General features: G+C 42.4%; 1 protein-coding gene across 1 annotated transcript in view; it reads left to right on the top strand.

Annotated features, from left to right (window-relative positions):
* Positions 1–11,376: 11,376 nt before the first annotated feature.
* Positions 11,377–20,090, top strand: part of GNA12 (G protein subunit alpha 12) — a 93,315-nt gene continuing 84,601 nt past the window's right edge. The window contains exon 1 of the mRNA XM_012759228.2: positions 11,377–11,857. Coding sequence (XP_012614682.1) covers positions 11,552–11,857 — 306 coding nt within the window. The 5' untranslated portion in view covers positions 11,377–11,551. The remainder of the gene's footprint in view (positions 11,858–20,090) is intronic.

The following is a 20,090-nucleotide window of genomic DNA, read 5'->3' as shown; positions in this document are numbered from 1 at the left end:
CTCCCTTGCTCTGCGGGTGTGTACTTCAGACGTGCGTCCTACAGTCTGCCCCAGAATTCTTGTAGCAGGATTAAGCTCCAGTCACCCACAGTGTAATTGACATAACAAAACGCCTTTTATGGGGCTGCCTTCTCCTCCCTTCCCTACATCTCCCAAAAAAACTACTGTGCTTGAGTCCTCGTTTCATGGTCTGCTTTGGGGGGGGCTGGGGCAGGGGCTCTGTGGGGCTTGTCTGGAGATCAGATGTGTTTCAGATGTGGATTGTGAGCGTTACTTTTCTGTGTCAACTTGGCCGGACCACGATGGTGCCCAGATATGCTGTTAATCCTTATTCTGGATGTTTCTGTGAAGATGTTTCTGGATGAGATGAGATTAACATTTAAATTGGTAGACTTGGAGTAAAACAGATGGCCCTCCCTAATGCAGGTGGGCCTCATCTAATCAGTTGAAGGCCTTACTAGAACAAAGACTGACCTTCCTCCCAGCAAGAGAGAATTCTGTAGCGGACTGACGGCCTTTGGACTTGAACTACAACATCAATTCTTCCTGAGTCTCCACCTTGCCGGCCCACCCTGTGGATTTTGGACTTGCCAGCCTCTATAATTGCATGAGCCAATTCCTTAAAATAAATCTCTTTATAAACACATATATGTATACACACACACACATACACTCGTGTGCACATGATTTGTTCTGTTTCTCTGGAGAACCCCCCAAAAGGCTGGAATTTATTCCAAAACCTACAGATTTCAACTGTCCCTTTCTTAAGGCTGTGAAGCTCCCCAGAGTGAGGCAGGGAGAGGGGGAGCACAGGGGGCAGACAGTGTGCCCCTGCCAGATAGGCCAGTCCCTTTCATAGAGTCTTCCGGAAGCCCCTGCCAATGACTTCCACCTACATGTCATCAGCTACCCCATGCTGCAAGGGACACTGGGATGGAAAGGTTTCCTCGGACAATCTGTCAACCCAGCGAAGTCAGGCTTTGGCTAACAAGGATCAGGAGAGGCAGAAACACGGTTTGCCTCCAAGGCCCCAGCTGGGTTGAAGATTCTCCAGTCTGGCAGACAGGAGAAAGGCCCAGGCACCCAGTTGTCCCTCTTCTTCTCCAGCATCCTTGCTTTCCCACAGCCTATGTCCTGTAGAGGACGGCATGCTGCCTGGGAACCTGGAGACGTGGCACGGCTGTCCCGCTCTGTTCCCGCGTGGGTTCATGACCTTGGGCCGGGTGCTCAGAGCCCCCAGGCTTCAGTTTCCCCAAATGCACAGTGACGTGGAGTGGATTTCTGAGCGTTCCTTCAACTCCAGGATGCTAATTCTGAACACTAGCCCCTCTCAAGTCCCGGACCTACACTGGGTCCTGTCAAATGGCAGGAGCATTTGCATGAGGTCTCGGCCACTGCTGGCAGGTGTTTCTTCACATCAGCAGCGATGGTCTGAGCAGGTGGCTCCCATCCGGGCTGCCAGAGCATCTGGGTCTGTGTCGCTCGGGACATCCCTTCTGTGTGAGCTTCAGGTATCAAAAGATGTCACTGCTGCGCCATGGGCTGCTGTTGAAGGTGTTTCATTGTGCTCTGACTTTGAAAATTCATCCTAGACAGGATGGACCTAAGGCAACTCATCTTAGTGGTGTCATGGTGGTGTCAGAGCCTGACTGCAATGGTTTGAATGTGTGTCTCCTCCAAAACTCATGTTGAAATTTAATTGCTGTGTAACAGTATTGAGAGGTGAGACCTTTAAGAGGTGATTACGCCATGAGGACTCTGCTTCATAGGTGGGGTTAATTATAAAAGGGCACATTCAACTCCCTTTTGTCTCTCTTTACCCTTTCACCATGGAAGGGTAAAGTCAACATGACCTTGTTTATTCCTGCAACTTGTGAATCCAGGGGGAATTTAGTCTACACCAGAGTATCTGATTCAAAACAACATCCCAATCTCCAAGCAGGCTACATCATAAAGTGGCCCCTGGGCTACCACTTTTAACGGGGTGAAAGCCCTACAACCCTACCATTACAGTGCAAAGAAATCAATTAATCAGCTAATAGAGTTTGTATTAGTCTGCTATTGCCATAGTAATGCTGCATAACAAACCATCCTAAGCTCAATGGCTTAAAACAATAATCCCTTCATCTCATTGACATGTCTTTGGTTTGTCTGAGAATCAGCTGATCTAGGCTGGGCTCAGCTGGGTCCAGGTGTGCTGCATATATCTCTCCTCCTCGGCTCTGCGCATAAGAGGCCAAGCTGAACCATACAGGCACAGTTCCAGCATCTGCGTGCATCCCATCTGCTAATGACCCCCTGGCCAAGGTATATTAGAAGGCCAAGCCCAGAGACAATGGAAAGGGAAGACCACTTCTGCCCACTGGAAGTCCGTGTCAAAGGTGTGGATATATACTCTAACTACAAGAAAGTAAAGAATTGGGACAAATAAATCAATCTACAGTTTTTGAAGACTACTGACCTCTTTGGATGGCATAAAGAGGAAGAGCATCAGAAGTACTGTATAGTCCCACAGCAACCTGCCTCAGGAAGAAAGAAATATGTTCAACCCTGAACACACCCAGTTTCCTCTGATCTCAGAAGCTAAGCAGCATTGTGCCCGGTTAGTACTTGGCTGGGAAGAAGGGTGATACTGCAGCTAGGCTAGCCAAGCAAGAAGAGGGCGAGGGGAGTCCTGCTCATTGAGAAGTGCCACTCCATTCACAGAGTGGCAGGCAGGAGACATAGCTTGGTTTTCCTGCATTATTCTGCCTGCTCCAGGTTAGTCCCAGCCCTGGCCAACACCTTGTAGAGGGTTTCATTTGCGCCTTCCTGGTGCTGATGTCATCTGAGCTCTCACACCTGACTCCCTTTGGGCACTCTTGAGCATCTCATATCCTATTATTGCCTTCTTTCTTCCTCCTTAAAGTTTATTTTGCTGTTCTTTTTCTAACTCTTTGTTTCAGATGCTTAGCTCAATAATTGTCAACGTTTCTTTTGTAATATAATTTTTTATTTTTTGGTAGAGACAGGGTCTCTCTATGTTGCCCAGGCTGGTCTAGAATTCCTAGCCTCAAGTGGTCCTCCAGCCTTGGCCTCCCAAAGTGCTGAGATTACAGACATGAGCCACCATGCCTGCCCTGTAATATAAATATTTAAGACTGTGAATGTCCCACTAAATTCAACCTCAGTTGCATCATGTTTATTTTGACATGTAGTAATTTCATTGTTATTTATTGTAAATATCCTTTAAATTTCATCTTTGCTTGATGAGATTATTTAGAAGTGTATTTTAATTTCTATAACTGGAGTTTTCAGAAGATATCTTTGTTAATGATTTCACATTTAATTGCAACATGGTTAGAGAATGTGGTTTGGATGATACAATCCTTTAACCTGTGTTTAAACTTGCTTTATGGCCTAGTATTAAGTCTGTTTTTTAAATGCTCCCTGTATTTGAACAGAACATGTGTTCTCTAATTCTTAGACACACAGTTCAACATATCTATTAGGTCAAACTTGTTAATTGTTGCTTCAGTTATCTATTGGTGCATAACAAACCACTCCAAACTTTAGTGGCTTACAACATTTTATTTGGTCCTGATTCTACTCCAGGGGCTGGGTTCTGCTGGGTGGTTCTGCTAGTTGTTCATGTGACTATGTTCAGCTGGCAGATTGACTGAAGGCTGGGCTCAGCTGGGTGGTTCTGCTAGTCATTCATATGACTGTATTCAGCTAGCAGATTGACTGAAGGCTGGGCTCAGCTGGGACACTGGGATGGGAGGAACTTTCCCCCTCTCCAAGTACTCTCAGGGGCTGTACCTTTTGCCATGGTCTTTCCAGCAAGGTCGCTGGACTTCTTACATGGCTTCCAGGGCTCCAAGAACACAAAGGCAGGAGCTAGCAGGCATTCTTAAGGCTTAGAGCTGGAACTGGCAGAATGTCACCTCTGCCACATTCTATTTGTCAAAACAAGTTCCAGCCAAATCCAGATTTAAGTGAAGGGGCTACATAAGGGCATGAATATGGAAGAAATGGTTATTTAATGTGATTAATAATAGACTACCACAATTGTATTTTTCAACTTCTAAAACTATTAATTACTGGAAGAGTTATACTAAATCCACACCACACTCCAGAAGTGATGATGGATTCCTCAGTTTCTCCTTGATGTTCTGTCAATTTGTTTGCCTTAAATATTTGAGGCTATGTTAATAGGCGTATTCAAGTTTAGAATGGTTATATATTACCTATGAATTAAAGCTTTTATTGTATAAAATGACCCTCTATCAGTAGTAATTCTTTTAGACTTAAAATCTATTTTGTCTGTTATTAGTATTGATATGCCATACTTCTTTTGGTTAGAATTCACCTGGTAAATCTTTCCCCATTCTTTTACTTTGATCTTTTCTGGGTCCTTAGGTATGTCTCCTATAAGTAAACATGTAGCTGGACCTTGGTTTTATCTTATTCAGCCTGAAAGTCTATGTCTTTTAGCTATTTTAGTCTATTTACATTTGTTTTGCTGAGTCTTGTATTTGAATATATTTCCACCTTCTTGTTTTGCCCTATTTGTACTGATTTTAGTTCGTATGCTTCTTTTTTCTTCATTTCTCCCATTCTTTTGTATTCTCATTTTTCCTTTCTGTTAATGTGGAATTTAGACACTGTATTTCTCTCCTTTTGTGTTTACACACAGTTTACTTAACAAAGTTTAAAGTTAATAAAAACATTTATTCTTTTCTCAAACAGTTCAAAGATCTTAGAACACTTTGTGATGACTTCCTTCCCTACACATATGCCTTCAGTGTTCAGTATTTTAGTTTTTTTCCCCCTTAGCAAGTTAGACTTATTGTCATTGATATAGTCAATGACATGAATTACCTCCATGTTCAAAAAATGTCGGCCATTCCTTTTGAGAATTTCCTTTTGAGATTATTTTTCCTTCTTCCTGAAGCACATTGTATTGGTTTTCTAGAGCCGCTGTAACCAAGCACCATAGACTGGGTGGCTTCAAAACAGAAATTTAGGCCGGGCGCGGTGGCTCAAGCCTGTAAACCTAGCACTCTGGGAGGCCGAGGCAGGCAGTTTGCTCGAGGTCAGGAGTTCGAAACCAGCCTGAGCAAGAGCGAGACCCCATCTCTACTATAAATAGAAACAAATTAATTGGCCAACTAACATATATAGAAAAAATTAGCCGGGCACGGTGGCACATGCCTGTAGTCCCAGCTACTCGGGAGGCTGAGGCAGGAGGATCGCCTGAGCCCAGGAGTTTGAGGTTGCTGTGAGCTAGGCTGATACCACGGCACTCACTCTAGCCTGGGCAACAAAGCGAGACTCTGTCTCAAAAAAAAAAAACAAAAAAAACCCCAGAAATTTATAGCCAGGTGTAGTGGCTCACACCTGTAATCCTAGCACTCTGGGAGGCTGAGGTGGGAGGATTGCCTGAGCTCAGGAGTTTGAGACCAGCCTGAGCAAGAGCCAGACCCCATCTCTACTAAAAGTAGAAAAAATACTAGCTGGGCTTAGTGGTAATCACCTGTAGTCCCAGCTACTGGGGAGGTTGAGACAGGAAGATCACTTGCGCCCGAGAGTTCTAGGTTGCTGTGAGCTAGGTGGACACCACGGCACTCACTTGGACAATAGAGTGAGACTCTGAATCAAAAAAAAAAAAAAATTTTTTTCACAGTTCTAGAGGCTAAAAATCCAAACTTAAGGTGTCAGCAGGGTTGGTTCCTCCTGAGGCCTCTCTCCTTGGCTTGCAGACGGCATCTTCTCCTGTGTCTTCAAACATGATCTACCTTCTGTACATGGCATCTGCGTCCAAATTTCCTTTTCTTATAAGGACACCAGTCGTACTGAATTAGGGCCCACCCTCATGACCTCATTATGACTTAATGGCCTTCACCCTCTGACGTACTGAGAGGCTAGGATTTCAACATGAATTTTGGGTGGTGTGTAGAGGAGGAGACACAGTTCAGCCCACAACACACACTATTAGTATAAAATAATCATCTGATATTGCTTATTAAAAAATGTCTTCATTGTATCCATTTTCTTGGGAGATATTTTTACTGAGTTTCCAATTCTAGGTTAATGCATTATTTTCTCATGATGCTTTCCAGATATTATTTCCTTTCCAGCTTTCACTTTTGTCATTGAGATGTCAACTCAGTTTATGTGGTTCCTTAAGGATTACATGAGTTAGTGTATGCAAAGTGCTCAGAACTGTGCCTGACACCTCGTAACTATTATATAAGTAGTAGCTATTATTATTTTCTCTCTGGGTGCTTTTAAGATGATCTTTGTCTTTGATGCCCTTCAATTTCAACATGGTAGATCTGGGGTTAGATTTCTTTTTATCTATCAAGCTAGGCATTTCATGTCATTTCTCAATTTAAAATTCCCAGCTATTATCTCTTCACCCATTACCTCTTGCTCATTTCTGTCCCTTCTGGAACTCTGTTTAGATACATGTTAGATTTCTTCCTCTCTCTTTCCTGTCTCTTTTTCTTCCATTCATCTTTTCCATACCTTTGTCTGTGTTGGGTTCAGTGTCATTTTTTTCAGACCTATATTGCAGTTCATTCTTTTTCATCTGTGTTTTTTTTTTTTTTTGACAGAGTCTCACTTTGTTGCCTAGGCTAGAGTGAGTGCCGTGGCGTCAGCCTAGCTCACAGCAACCTCAGACTCCTGGGCTCAAGCGATCCTTCTGTCTCAGCCTCCCAAGTAGCTGGGACTACAGGCATGCGCCACCATGCCCGGCTAATTTTTTCTATATATATTAGTTGGCCAATTAGTTTCTTTCTATTTATAGTAGAGACGGGGTCTCGCTCTTGCTCAGGCTGGTTTTGAACTCCCGACCTCGAGCAATCCGCCCGCCTCGGCCTCCCAGAGAGCTAGGATTACAGGCGTGAGCCACCGCGCCCGGCCTTCATCTGTGTTTTAACCTGCAATGTAACATAACTGTTAAGTCTCTATTTCAAATACTTTTCATTTTTAGATCTATTATTCAGTTCTTCCCCCATTTTTTATATTCTCTTATTTGTTACCAATACTTTTAACATGCTCTTTTATTTCTGTAGAAATATTAGATATGCTTATTCAATAATCTATATTTGATAATTTCAACATCGCAAATCTTTGTGGATGTGATTCTGCTGTCTGTAGTTTGGGCTGGCGTTCTTGTGGTGCCTTGTTTTCTTGTGTTAGGCTTTTTTGTTTGTTTGTTTTTTAATGTGTACTCACTTGCCTTGGAACTTAATCTGGTAAATGATTGATATCCATGCTGTTGGTTTTACTGGGTCATCCTTTCACTGAATGCATAGCCCTGTGGGCTGGGGTTTAGGCAGGGGGTCTCCTATCAGACTCCCACCTGGGATGAGCCCTAGGCTTTGTCTCCCATCTCTGCAGGAGGAAAACAGAAGGTCAAATTTATAAGAAGTCAGCAGATATCCTTGGGACAGCTGGAGACTTTACTACTTGCCAGTTTAACTCTGAATTTCTGCTTTCACTTTGGTTTTGGCCTCTGAAACTTTCTTACTCAGCTCAGTGACACTAAAAAAAAAAAAAGGTTTGAGTTGTTTGCACATTTTTGTTGCTGCAGGAGAATTGTCTGGGTATTGGGCCCACTATACTGTCAGAAAAGAGGATTGATTTATTATTCTTTAAATATTTCTTTGCCTCCATCTCTTTACCCCTCTTCCTTTTGAACTTCTTATCATTCATGTGCTAGAACTCCTGGATCTCTTCTCTAACTCTCTGATTCTTCCTCTTACAATTTCCCACTCTCTATACTTTTCCTCTGGGTTTTGAGATGTTTCTTTCATTTTATCTTCTAGGTCTCTCATTTTGTTTTCAACAGTTCTTAATGGCTACCATTCTCTGTTCAATTTGCTTTTTAAAAAATCATGATTTACTGTTGTGGTACAATGTCTTTGCATGCCAAGAACAATTCTCCTAAGGTGGAATGATGGTGGTGATGGTAGTGGTGGTGGTGATGTAAAATTTCCATCTATGTACCACTGTTTGAGATATTCTACTTTATCTTCTTCTCTCTGGCACCTGGATCTCCTTAAGTCTATTTAAATTTTCTTTTTCTTACTCACAGCTCATCGACTTTCAGGGACAGCCTTTAGGGTCCCTTGTGCAAGATGTTGCTCCTTTTGTAAGCACCAAGAGAAGCTCCCAGGTCTCAGCAGTGCTGCTGTTGGCAAGCTCCCATGCTCTGGGGCGGGGGAATCCCAGCCCTGTCCCCTTATGCAGCTATCCCACATTCTCCCCGGGCCAGAGAAGCCCTACTACTACTGCACAAGGAGACTCCATACATGGGACCCAAAGGGATCCTGTTCTCTTGGGATTCTGGTCCCCATCCCAGGCCTCTGAGCAGCTGATCCCCTCACTCCCACCTTGCTGGAAAGGGAGAGAGTTCCATGCTGCTCCCATTCCTGGAGATTCTAGGTGAGCTCCCATTTCACACCTATGTTCCAGACCCTGCCATCAGACCCTCCCTCCTGGCTGCTCCTTGGATCAGGAGGTAGAATTGAACACAATTTGGGAGGAACATTCAGTCCACCCCTCCTGCCTCTGGAACGATTTTCAAACATGTGGTAGCCTAGGAAAGCATGTCTGTGGGCCACCTGTTTACAAATTTCAGTCTTGTGTATTCTTTTCGGGGGTTGTAAGCTATTACATATATATGGGTGTACCTAAATTTACTTAACCAGACCATTTCCCAAGTTTTTAATTTTAATATCATAAAATGTACTCTCCTTAGAGATTCTTCATCATCATACCATTATTATTGTGTTAAATTTGCAGTACCTGATTCCCAAAGCTCCATGATGACGATAATAACAATGTTGCAACTTACTGAGTGTCTACTATGTCTTAGGCCTTGTGCTAGGGCCTTATTAGTGTTAACTTATTTAATACTTGTCATGGCCCTATTTTTATCCTGATTTTACAAATAAGGAAACTAAGTCTCAGAGATGGTAAGTGACTCATTCAAGGTCACACAGCCAGTATTAATAGATGGTGGAGCCAAACTTCAAAAGTCTCATGCTTTCCACAATCCCATATTATAGATGGAGAATGAATTATGTCAGGCTTCCAGTACAGGGTCTGCAATTTACTAGCCATATTTCCCTTGACAAGTGATGTTAGCTGCCTGGGACCCAGATTTTCTATTATAATCCTCTCTGCCTTGCTGCCCTCCCAGCAGTGTGGAAAGGACAATTGAGATAATGTATGTGGACGCACTTTAAAAATTATAATAAAAATTATAACATGCATATACAAATGTATTATTATTGAGTATGCAGATAAGCTTATTTCAAGCACCTTAGCCCATTGGCAAATGTGAAGGATATGCCCAGAGACCTCATCAAATGCTCCAATTGGATACCCCTAACAGCATGTAATTCTTCCCATAAAATACCATAACATGTCCCTAAAAGAGTAAGAGACCCTTTAAAACATTTAATGATTATATAAACACACGCATAAAAGCTATTTATAAAGATTTAAAATTATTTGTAAATGTTGTCTAGAGCACTTGCTGAAACTATATTGTTAATCACCTTCTCTTGGTTTCTTTTAAGTGATTGAGGACTGAACTCTGGTTCTGAATTCCAGTTCCCTCTTTATTGGTTCAAAATTCCCTATTTCTGTCTCAGAAACACTGCTTTCTTGGGCCTCTCTCATTTCTCTTCACTTCTGTCTTAATACCAGTGCTTGGCTTTCATTAGGAGGCCATTTTCACAAAGAAACAAGACTTTCTTTCTAATCATTTTTCAAGGATTACAAAGTACTGGATAATATGTTAATTCATGAGTGATACAAATTTGTACCATGATTTGTAACATTTGAGGCAAAATGTAAAATGTCACATATCATATGCATTCCAGATCCTTAGGGAATTTAGATCTCTGAGTTAAATGCTTGAATATCATGGTTCTGTGGCAAAATGTAGGGAAGTATTTAGTAAGAATGAATTTAGTCTCCACTTTGCCCAATAATTTGAACAGTCTGGCTCCCTAACTAATGTATATAAGTTTCTTGATGCAAAGGCTGTATCTTTTCCATCTTCAGATTCCTCTCCAGAAATCTCCAGTGCCTGTCATTTTCATGATTATGCAAAAATTATTCATAGAATGGAATGGAATCATTCAGTAATCATTTTTTCTATTGAGTACACCTGTCTCTAGGTAGAGGCAGAATGACAGAGTAACAGTTCTAATTGGCCCTTGTGTGACTTGGGTTGGTCGCTTTTCTGCTAGTCTTCATTGTATCCATCTGTACGTGGTGGAAAGGGAAGTTTGGAGAGGATGATCTTTAAGACCATGGTTTTCAAATCTGGCCAATCACCTGACTATCCTAAGGGATTCCTGAGTTCCTTCTAGGAGCTTCTGATTCAGTATATCTTACAGGCAAGAATCTGAAATAAGACCAACTGATACTTATCAAGAATTTATTTTGGGCTAGGCACTGTGTTAAATGCTTTGAAAGTTCATATTCTCAGTTTATATCTTCACGACAATTTGAGGTAGTTGCTATTATCACTCCCATTTTACAGATGAGGAAATTGAAGTTAAGAACAGCAAAAAGAAAAACTGCTTAAAAGGTTTGCAACGAGTACAACTAGTAACTGGTGGAGCAGAGATTCCAGCTCAGGCCCAGGAACTCCAGACCCCATGCTCTCTCAGTCGCTATGCTATAGAAGAGCTTTTCAGGCAGCTTCTGGTGATTTTGATGATTAAGGCCCCCCCCCCCAGAGGCCTCTGCAACTCTCAAATGAGAGTGCATGTGTTTGAAATTTACAACCCATCCCTCTGCAGTGTTTCTGGAAGGAAAATGGTTTAGGAACAGGACCATCGGAAGGAATAACATGAGCAGCTAGACCTTTCATCGGCATTTCGCCGCTTTCAGCCAACGTCCTAGTACACTCCGCGAGGTCCCTAGCCTCACAGGCTGACTGGACCTGGGAACCAAGGCAGACTCTTTCTGTACACCTGGCACTTCTGGTCACCCCCCATTCCGCGAAGCACCAATCTCAAGCTAGTTCTCTATGATTGACGTAACTTCAGAGCAATTACAATTGGCCATGGCGGACGGCCACTCCTCCTCCCCGACAACCCCGCCTCCCTTTCATTCTGAAAGAAAGAACCTCGGCCTGGGCGTCCAATGACAAGCGCCCCCACCCCAAAGATCCCGCCTCTTTCGGCGCCGACCCCGCCCCGAGGGCAGGAGGGACGCCCGCCTCCCGAGGCGGGACAGACCAATCGAAGAGCTCGCTCGGCCGGATGGACAGCAGCCAGCCCAATCCGCCGGGCCTCACCGGCGCCGCCCCGCCCCACCGCGCCCCTCCCCCGCCCCTCAGCCGGGCCCGAGCTGCAGCCGGGCGGGTGCGGGCCTCGCAGCGGCGTCGGCGGCGACTGCGGACGCGGTGTGAGGGGAGCGGCGGGCTCGCCGCGCGGGGCGTGGGGCGGCGCCTCGGCCCGGCTCGCGCTCGCCGGCGGGCTCGTCCATGGCCCCCGGGCCCGGGCGGGGCGCGGCCGCGGCCTGAGGGGCCATGTCCGGGGTGGTGCGGACCCTCAGCCGCTGCCTGCTGCCGGCCGAGGCCGGCGGGGCCCGCGAGCGCAGGGCGGGCGGGGCGCGCGACGCGGAGCGCGAGGCCCGAAGGCGCAGCCGCGACATCGACGCGCTGCTGGCCCGCGAGCGGCGCGCCGTGCGGCGCCTGGTGAAGATCCTGCTGCTGGGCGCGGGCGAGAGCGGCAAGTCCACCTTCCTCAAGCAGATGCGCATCATCCACGGCCGCGAGTTCGACCAGAAGGCGCTGCTCGAGTTCCGAGACACCATCTTCGACAACATCCTCAAGGTGAGCGCGCCCCGCCCGCCCGCACACCTGCGCCCAGGTGGGGCGCCTGGGCCGGCTGTGCCCGCGGCTTTTTGTGGCAGGTCTGCGGCGCTGGCCCGGCTCCCTTCATTGTCCACTCCTCGGACCCTGGACCCCCGGCCCGGCCGCCTCCCCAGCCCCAGCCGGGCGGCCCGGTGCCCCCAGGCCGTCTCCGGGGCGGCTTTAGGGCAGCGCGCTGGGGATGCTCAGCCCTGGGCGGCCTGCGCACCCCGGGCCTGACGGGCCGGTGGGAATGGGAGAGCTGGCTGACTTCTGGGGGTTGGGGGACGGGGGAGTCCTGGTACTGGAGACAGCCCCCACTTCTCGCAGGGTAGCATCTGCCCGTCGCCCACTTGCAACCTGGTGGGGTGAGGGAGCCCAACTCGCCCTGCCATCCCGCAATCTCCGATGAGCACTGTAGTCTGAAGGGGAACCGGCCACGAGTCTCTCTTTTTAAACTTTTAGTAGGAAAATTTCAAACATGTACAAAAATAAATAGTAGAAGGAGCCGTAACCTACCCCACCCCCAGTCTCAACTGTGATCATGTTCCGTGCCAATCCCGTGCACCTATGCCCTCCCCACAAGATCTCTAGGCAGAGCCCAGACTTCTTGTGGTTGCATTAGACGACGTTGCAGTATGTGTCGCTGAAAGATAAGGCCTCCTTGTAAAAACATAACCACAGTACCGTTAGCAAACCAAAAAATTAATAATGACTCCTTAGTATCACCAAATGTCCAGTCTGTGTTCAGATTTCCTCTCTTGTGGGATAAATTGTTTTGTTTGTTTGAATCCATGTGCAACTAAAATCCTTGTATGCGATTCATGTCCATGTTCTCCTCCTGTCTCTGGCCATGTTTGTGAGAGAAACTGTAGCATCAACAAAGTCTGGATTCCGGTCTCACCACTGCAAGCCTGTGCTAAGGGCCCAGAATAAAGGAAATCTGGAGAAAACTGATGATGAGGGGAAAGTAGGGTCTCCTGCACCCAGATAGGGTTTTGTTTTGTTTTGTTTTTTAGTTTTATCTCTACCCTTTTCTTGTCCCCTCACCACTTTTTTCCAAGCCTGTTTTGGGGAAACCAAGTTACAGGTATGAGAAAAGTGTGTCTCAAAGCAGAGGTGGAGAGATGTTTGTCATACCAGAAAACCTGCCTTGAGACTACATTTTATGGTGCCTGAGGGATTTTAAATTTAGCAAAGGGCTGTAGAAACCCATCTGGTACATTTCTTTCACTTCAGCCACAAGGACGTTCCAGCTGAACCTAGGAGATGAGTGAGTCTTACTGGGATCTCTGTGCTGGAATCCAGGGCTCCACACTTCTGGGCCAGTATTCTCCCTCTACGTATTTGTTATTAAAATGTTTCATTTAGACATAACTCTTTTAGGATTGTGAGGGGGGGAAAGTAATTTGAATGATAAAACATCCCTTTTCGTTTCACCTCTTTCAAAAGCGTCTTAGTGAATCAGAGCTCTGGCCAAATATTTCATAAACTTTAAAGACTAGGTGCCCAGTGTCACTCACTGTGGATGGATTGTGTGTTTAAAATTCCCCTCATTTTCTGGGGTAAAGTGCATTTGATCGTCTCTCAGGACCTGCTCTCTAACTTCTCTGTCAAAGATCCTGATTTTATTTTTGCTGCTTTCCTGGACCTCACATCTAAGTAAAAGTGTAGAGATTTGGCTATCTGCAGTTTCTTTCAACTCAGGAGGTGGGGAAAAGATTCAGAAACATAGAATCTTAAATCTAAATCAGTGTATTAGTGTGTTTTATAAAACTCAGTCTTAACCTTTTCCTGATGCATATAAACATTAACTTTTACTGACCAACAGAAACAAGATGTGTTAACTAGTATTGTTTTTTTTTTTTTTACTAATTATAGTTCCATACTAAACTCACTAATTAGAAATTCATCTTTCAATTTAAAACCAAAAATCCTTCCCTTTCCCCTCCCATTTTTATTTGGACAGATCCCTTTAGGAAGAGACTTTCAATTGCTTTGTAGTAGCTTTAGTAGTGGACATTTGATACTATTACTTTGATACTATTCAGAGTAATATTTATGTCTACATAGAGATTTAGTGTTAACAGGCTATTTTTAAAGCACTATGTGCTATGAACATTGTGCCAGGTCCTTTCATATATGGTATTTAATTTTCAGAATGCTCCAGATGGTATTATCTCATTTAGCCAATGAGGAAATTGATAAAGAGTTTTAAATCTGCTCAGGGTCAGTTGTCTAATTAGCGGCTGGCAGAGCTGGAAACCAAACCTGGTCTTTTTTTTTTTTTTTAAATAAAACTTTTGCTTTTGAAATAATTGTAGAATCCTATGTAATTGTAAGAAATAATAGAGATCCCATGTACCCTCTACCCACTTTCCCTCAATGGTAATATCTTGTAAAACTATAATATAATCTTACAATCGGGATATTGGCATTGATATAGTCAAGGTACAGAACATTTCCATCCCTGTAAGGATCCCTGATATGGTCCTGTTACAGCCACTCCCTCCCCCTTACCCTCCCACACCCTGGTGATGACTATCATCTAATTCTATAATTTTCTCATTTCAAGAATATTATATAAATGGAATCATGCAGAATGTGGCCTTTTGGAATTGGCTTTTATCACTCAGCGTAATTCCCTGGAGATTCACCCAAGTGGTTGTATCAGCAGTCCCTGCCTTTGTATTGCTGAATAGTATTCCATGATATAGATTTACCACAGTACCCCATTTAACTATTTACCTATTGGAGGACATGGGTTATTTCCAGTTACTGCCCATTATGAATGCATCTTCTCTGAACATGTATGTACATGTTTTTGTATGTCCATAGGTTTTTATGTATCTCGGATAAATGCCCCAAGAGTGCAATTGCTGGGTTGTATGGTAGTTAAAAAATTTTCCAACGTGACTGTACCATTTTACATTTCAACCAGCACTGTACAAGAGATCCAGTTTCTCCACATCTTTGCCAGCATTTGGTGTTGTCACTATTTTTTATTTTAGCCATTCTGATATGTGTGTTGTGACACCTTATTGTGATTTTAATTTGCATTTCCCTCATGACTAATGATGTTGAACATCTTTTCACATGCTTAATTGCCATCTGTATATCCTCTTCAGTGAAATATCTCTTCATATCATTTTCTGATTAGGGTACTTTTTTTTGAGATGGTGTCTCACTATATTGCCCAGGCTGAACTCCTGGCCTCAAGTGGACCTTCTGCCTCAGCCTCCCAAGTTGCTGGGATTACAGGTGTGAGCCACCATGCCCAGCAATAGTTGCTTTTTTTTTTAATTGTTGAGTTTCAAGGGTTCTTTATATATTCTAGTTACTAGTCCTTTGTCAAATATGTGGTTTGTGAATATTTTCTCCCAGTCTGTAGCTTGTCTTCTCATCCTCTTAACAGGGTCTTTAATTTCATCAATTTTTCCTTTTATGGATCATAGTTTTGATATCAAGTTTAAGAACTCTTTGCTTAGCCCAAGATCCCTAAAATTTTATTTTTTTCTTAAAAATTTTATAGTTTGATATATAAATTCATGATTTATTTCGAGTTAATTTTGGTATAAAGTATGAGGGTTAGCTGAAAGTTCATTTTTCTTCCTTCTAGTTGCTCTAGTACCATTTGTTGAAAAGACCATCCTTCTTCCATTGAATTGCTTTTGTACTTTTGTTGAAAATCATTTGGACGTATTTGTGTACTTCTACTTCTGGGTTCTCTCTTCTGTTTCGTTGATTTCTTTCTGCCAGTATCACACTGTGTTGATTACTGTAGCTATATAATGGGCTTTAATATCAGAATGATTTTTCCCACTTTTTCAAGATTGTTTTAGTTATTCTAGGACCTGTGGTGCCTTTTTTCAATGTAAGTTTTAGAATAAACTTGTCTATGTCTGTGGGGAAAAAAAGAAAACAAAACAAAACTTACTGGGACTTTGATAGCAATCAGGTTAAACCTATAGATCAGTTTGGGGAGAATTGACATCTTTACTATGATGAGTCTTCCAATTCGTGAACACAGAATGTCTTCATTTTTTTAGGTCTTCTTTGATTTCTTTCATCAGCATTTGGTACTTTTCAGCATATAGTCCTATTCATATTTTATTAAATCTATACCTAAGTATTTCATTTTCTTTAAAGCAATCCATAGATGATATTGTGCTTTTATTTTCAGTTTACACATGCTTATTGTTAGTGTATAACAATGTGATTGATTTTCATATCTTGATGTTGTGTCCCATGACATTGCTGAACACAATGGTTCTAAGAGCTTTCCTTTGGATTTCTTGGAATTTTCTACCCAGATCATCATGTTATCTGCAAATAAGGACAGTTTTGTTTTATTCTTTTCCAATAGATAGGTGTTTTATTTCTTTTTCTTGCTTTATTGTGATGGCTAGAATTTTCATTGTTGAATAGTGGTAAACATAGTGAAATCTGTTTCCTGATATTGGTGATTTGTGTCTTCTCTATTTTTGTCACTCTTCCTAAGGTTTATCAGTTTCATTGACTTTTTTTTCCTAAAAAGAACCAGCCTTTTATTCCATTAATTTTCTCTGTGGTTTTCCTGTTTTCAATTTCATTTATTTTTGATCTTTATTATTCCTTCCTTCCTTCTTGCTTTAGGTTTATTTTGCTCTCTTTTCCCCTAGTTTCTTAGATAGAATCTTATTTACTGAGAACTTTCCTTTTTTTAATATAAACATTTTAAGTGCTATAAATTTCCCTCTTGGCACTACTTTATCTGTGTCCACATATTTTGATATGTTCTGCCTTCATTTTTATTCGGTTTCATGTGTATTTTATTTCTTTCAAGATGTCTTCTTTGACCCATGGATTATTTATTTAAAAGTATGTTGTAGTTCCCAGGTGTTTAAAGATTTTCTTGTTATCTATTTTTGAGTTCTAGTTTGATACCATTATGGTCAAAGAACATACTTTATATGATTTCACTTCTAAATTTGTTAAGGTTTGCTTCATGGTCCATTTGGCATATGTTCTGTGGTCCTGTGTTGGGGAATGTTCCATAGCCACTTGAAAAAAATGTGTGTTCTGTTGTTTGGTAAAGTGTTTTCTCTCTCTCTCTCTCTCTCATATATATATATGTAATGTGTGTGTGTATATATATATATATATATATATATATATATATATATATATCAGTTAGATCCTATTGATAGTGATATTGAGTTCTGTATCCTTGCTGATTTTTTTTTTTTTTTTTTTTTTTTTTTGAGACAGAGTCTCCCTCCGTTGCCCAGGTTAGAGTGCTGTGGTGTCAGCCTAGCTCACAGCAACCTCAAACTCCTGGGCTCAGGAGATCCTCCTGTCTCAGCCCCCCGAGTAGCTGGGACTACAGGCATGCACTACCATGCCAGGCTAATTTTTTTTCTATATATTTTTAGTTGGCCAATTAATTTCTTTCTATTTTTAGTAGAGACGGGGTCTCACTCTTGCTCACACGGGTTTCGAACTCCTGACCTTGAGCGATCCACCGGCCTCAGCCTCCCAGAGTGCTAGGATTACAGGCATGAGCCACCGTGCCCAGCCTGTATCCTTGCTGATTTTATGTTTAGTAGTTCTAAATAGAACAGTAGAACTATCAGTTCTGTCAGTTGCTGAGAGTGAGGTATTGAAGTCCCTAAATATAATTGTAGATTTGTCTATTTTTCCTTCAGTTCTATCAGTTTTTGTTTCATATGTTTTGAGGTTCTATTGTGTGGTACATAAACATTTAGGATTATTAGATCTTCCTGGTAGACTAACTGTTTTTCATTATGTGATGTCCCTCTTTGTTTCCAGTAATATTCTTTGCTCCAAAATGTGCTTTACCAGCTATTTTAATGTAGCCACTCCTGTTTTTATTAATGCTTTCATGATATATTTTTCCACCCTTTTATTTTCAACCTATCCATGGTGTTGTTTTGAAGTAAGTTTCATATAGGCAGCAGTATGTTTAGGTTATTTACATTTAAAGTAAGATCGTTATTATGTTAGGGAATAATTTGCCCATCTTATATTTTTGTTTTTTGTTTGTTCTGTTCTTACTTTCTTGTGAATCCTAAACATGTTTTAGGATTCTATCTTGTTGATTGATTCATTTTTTAGTATAACATTTTAAATCATTTTCTTGAACCTCTGGTCTCAAGAGATCCTCCCACCTCAGCCTCCCAAAGTGCTTGGATTAGGGGTGTGAACCACTGTGCCAGGCCTGCTTTATGTCATTTTCTTGATAGTTGCTCAAGGTTTACAATATACATATATGTAATTTATCCCAGTCTACTGGCATTGGTGTTTTACAACTTTAAGTGAAGTATAGAAACTTTACTTTTATTTAGGCCCCTTTACCCTTCCCATTTATAAAATATAAACATTTTAGTATTTCCTGTTAGACTTTGAGCACTAAATCAAGTGGTTTTACTTCATCAAATATGATTTTAAAAACTCATAAGAAGTAGGGATAATACATTCTTTTTGCCCTCTTTGTACCTTTTCTATTTATCCCTCTTCTTACCTATTGTGATAGTCTTCTTTCCTTTCTGAAGTTCTAAGCCTTCCTCTGTTGTCATTTCCTTTCTGTTTAGAGAACCTTTAGCCATTCTTTAAGGGTAAATTTGCTTGCAACAAATTCTGTCAGCTTTCCTTTGTCCAAGAATATCTTTATTTCCTTTCATTGTTGAAGGATATCTTCACCAGCCATAGAATTCACAGCTGACAGTTCTTTTCTTTTAGTACTTAAAAAATGTACCACATTCTTCTGTCCTCCATATTTTCAGAAGAGAAATCTGTCATTCAAATCTACTGTTGTCTGCTGTCTTTCCACATTCTTTTCTATGCTTGTTGGGTTATTTCCAGAGCATTCTTTAGCTTTAAGGAGGCTGACCTGGGAGGAATGTAGCTACTCTACCTTGGAAGTCTCTATCATCCTGAACATGGTTCCACGTTCAGGGCTCTTCCTTAATGATCACAGTTATGCCCGAATTTGAACAATTGGTCTTCCTTTATAAGTTAAATGTGTTATTTCTCTGGCTGCTTTTATAGTCTTCAGTCTTTAGTTTCCAGAAGTTTAATTATGATTTGTCTTGGGATAGATTTCTTTTATTATATTTAGAGTTTACTTAGCTTCTTGAATCTGTACATTTATGTCTTTTGCCAAATTTGGGAAGTTTTCAGCCATTATTTCTTCAAATATTTTTTCAGTCCTACTCTCTTTCTCCTTTTCTGGGACTCTGATGATAGGGCTGTTAGCTTTTGCCTTATTGAGTGGGGTTGTAACATCAGCTCCCCTTGGGGCCTGGTGCCAGGGAAGGGGAGAGGGGTAGCAGAGTGATAATTAGCCCAGCCTCCCAGTACTTCCTTCTGCCTCATTGGTCCTGGATGAGGGTGGAGGCTCAGCTCCCCAAATAGGCCCTGCTGGTGCGGGAATTAGAGCACCTCCTGCCTTTTCCAGGCAGAGGATGGAAGGTTAGATCTCTGCTTGGCCCTGGTGGACCAAGGTTAGATCCCACTACCTGGTGGGCTACTTGCATCATGCCTCCTGATTCCTTGGGGCAGTAGGAGGTTAACACTTCCATGTCAACCCCACTGAAACCTCAGTGGGTGGTTTATATGGTTTTTCTGTTGGTATTTGGCCAGACTAGGGTAGACATTACCAAAAAGTCTTCTGTTATAAGACTGCCCTTTTCTGGATACTTTGGCTATGGTAACAGGCTCTTCTTGGAGCTCTTTTCTGCTGTGCCTTTTGGCTCTTCCAGCTTGGAGGCTTCTGCAATACTTTGTCCTGGATGGTAGGAGGCAACAAGGACACCTAGGGAGCCCACCGCTATGTCATTGCTCAAGTCCCAAGATCCCCAGGTAGCCTGCCTCCTTCTTTCCGCCTTCTTTTCTATGCTTGTTGAGTTATTTCCAGAGCATTCTTTAGCTTTAAAGAGGCAGACCTGGGTAGCTACTCTACCTTGGAAGTTTCTGTCATCCTGATCTTTTGGTTCCATGTTCAGGGCTCATCCTTAATGATCACAGTTATGCCCAAATTTGAACATATGATTTCTGTGACTTCATTACCTACTGTCCTCTGCAATTGATTATTTGAATCTACTAGTTGCTTTGACTTCTGGCTTTCAAGTTTACATGTCGATTATTTTAACCAAATCATTTAAGGGGAGCAGTATTTGCCCTTCAGTCATCTGTCATGTGATAGTTGGAGTAT

Source organism: Microcebus murinus, chromosome 19, assembly GCF_040939455.1.
Source record: "Microcebus murinus isolate Inina chromosome 19, M.murinus_Inina_mat1.0, whole genome shotgun sequence".
In the NCBI taxonomy this organism is placed as follows: domain Eukaryota; kingdom Metazoa; phylum Chordata; class Mammalia; order Primates; family Cheirogaleidae; genus Microcebus; species Microcebus murinus.
The sequence above is the reverse complement of the archived record's forward strand: the minus strand, read 5'-3'. Positions and strand labels throughout refer to the sequence as shown.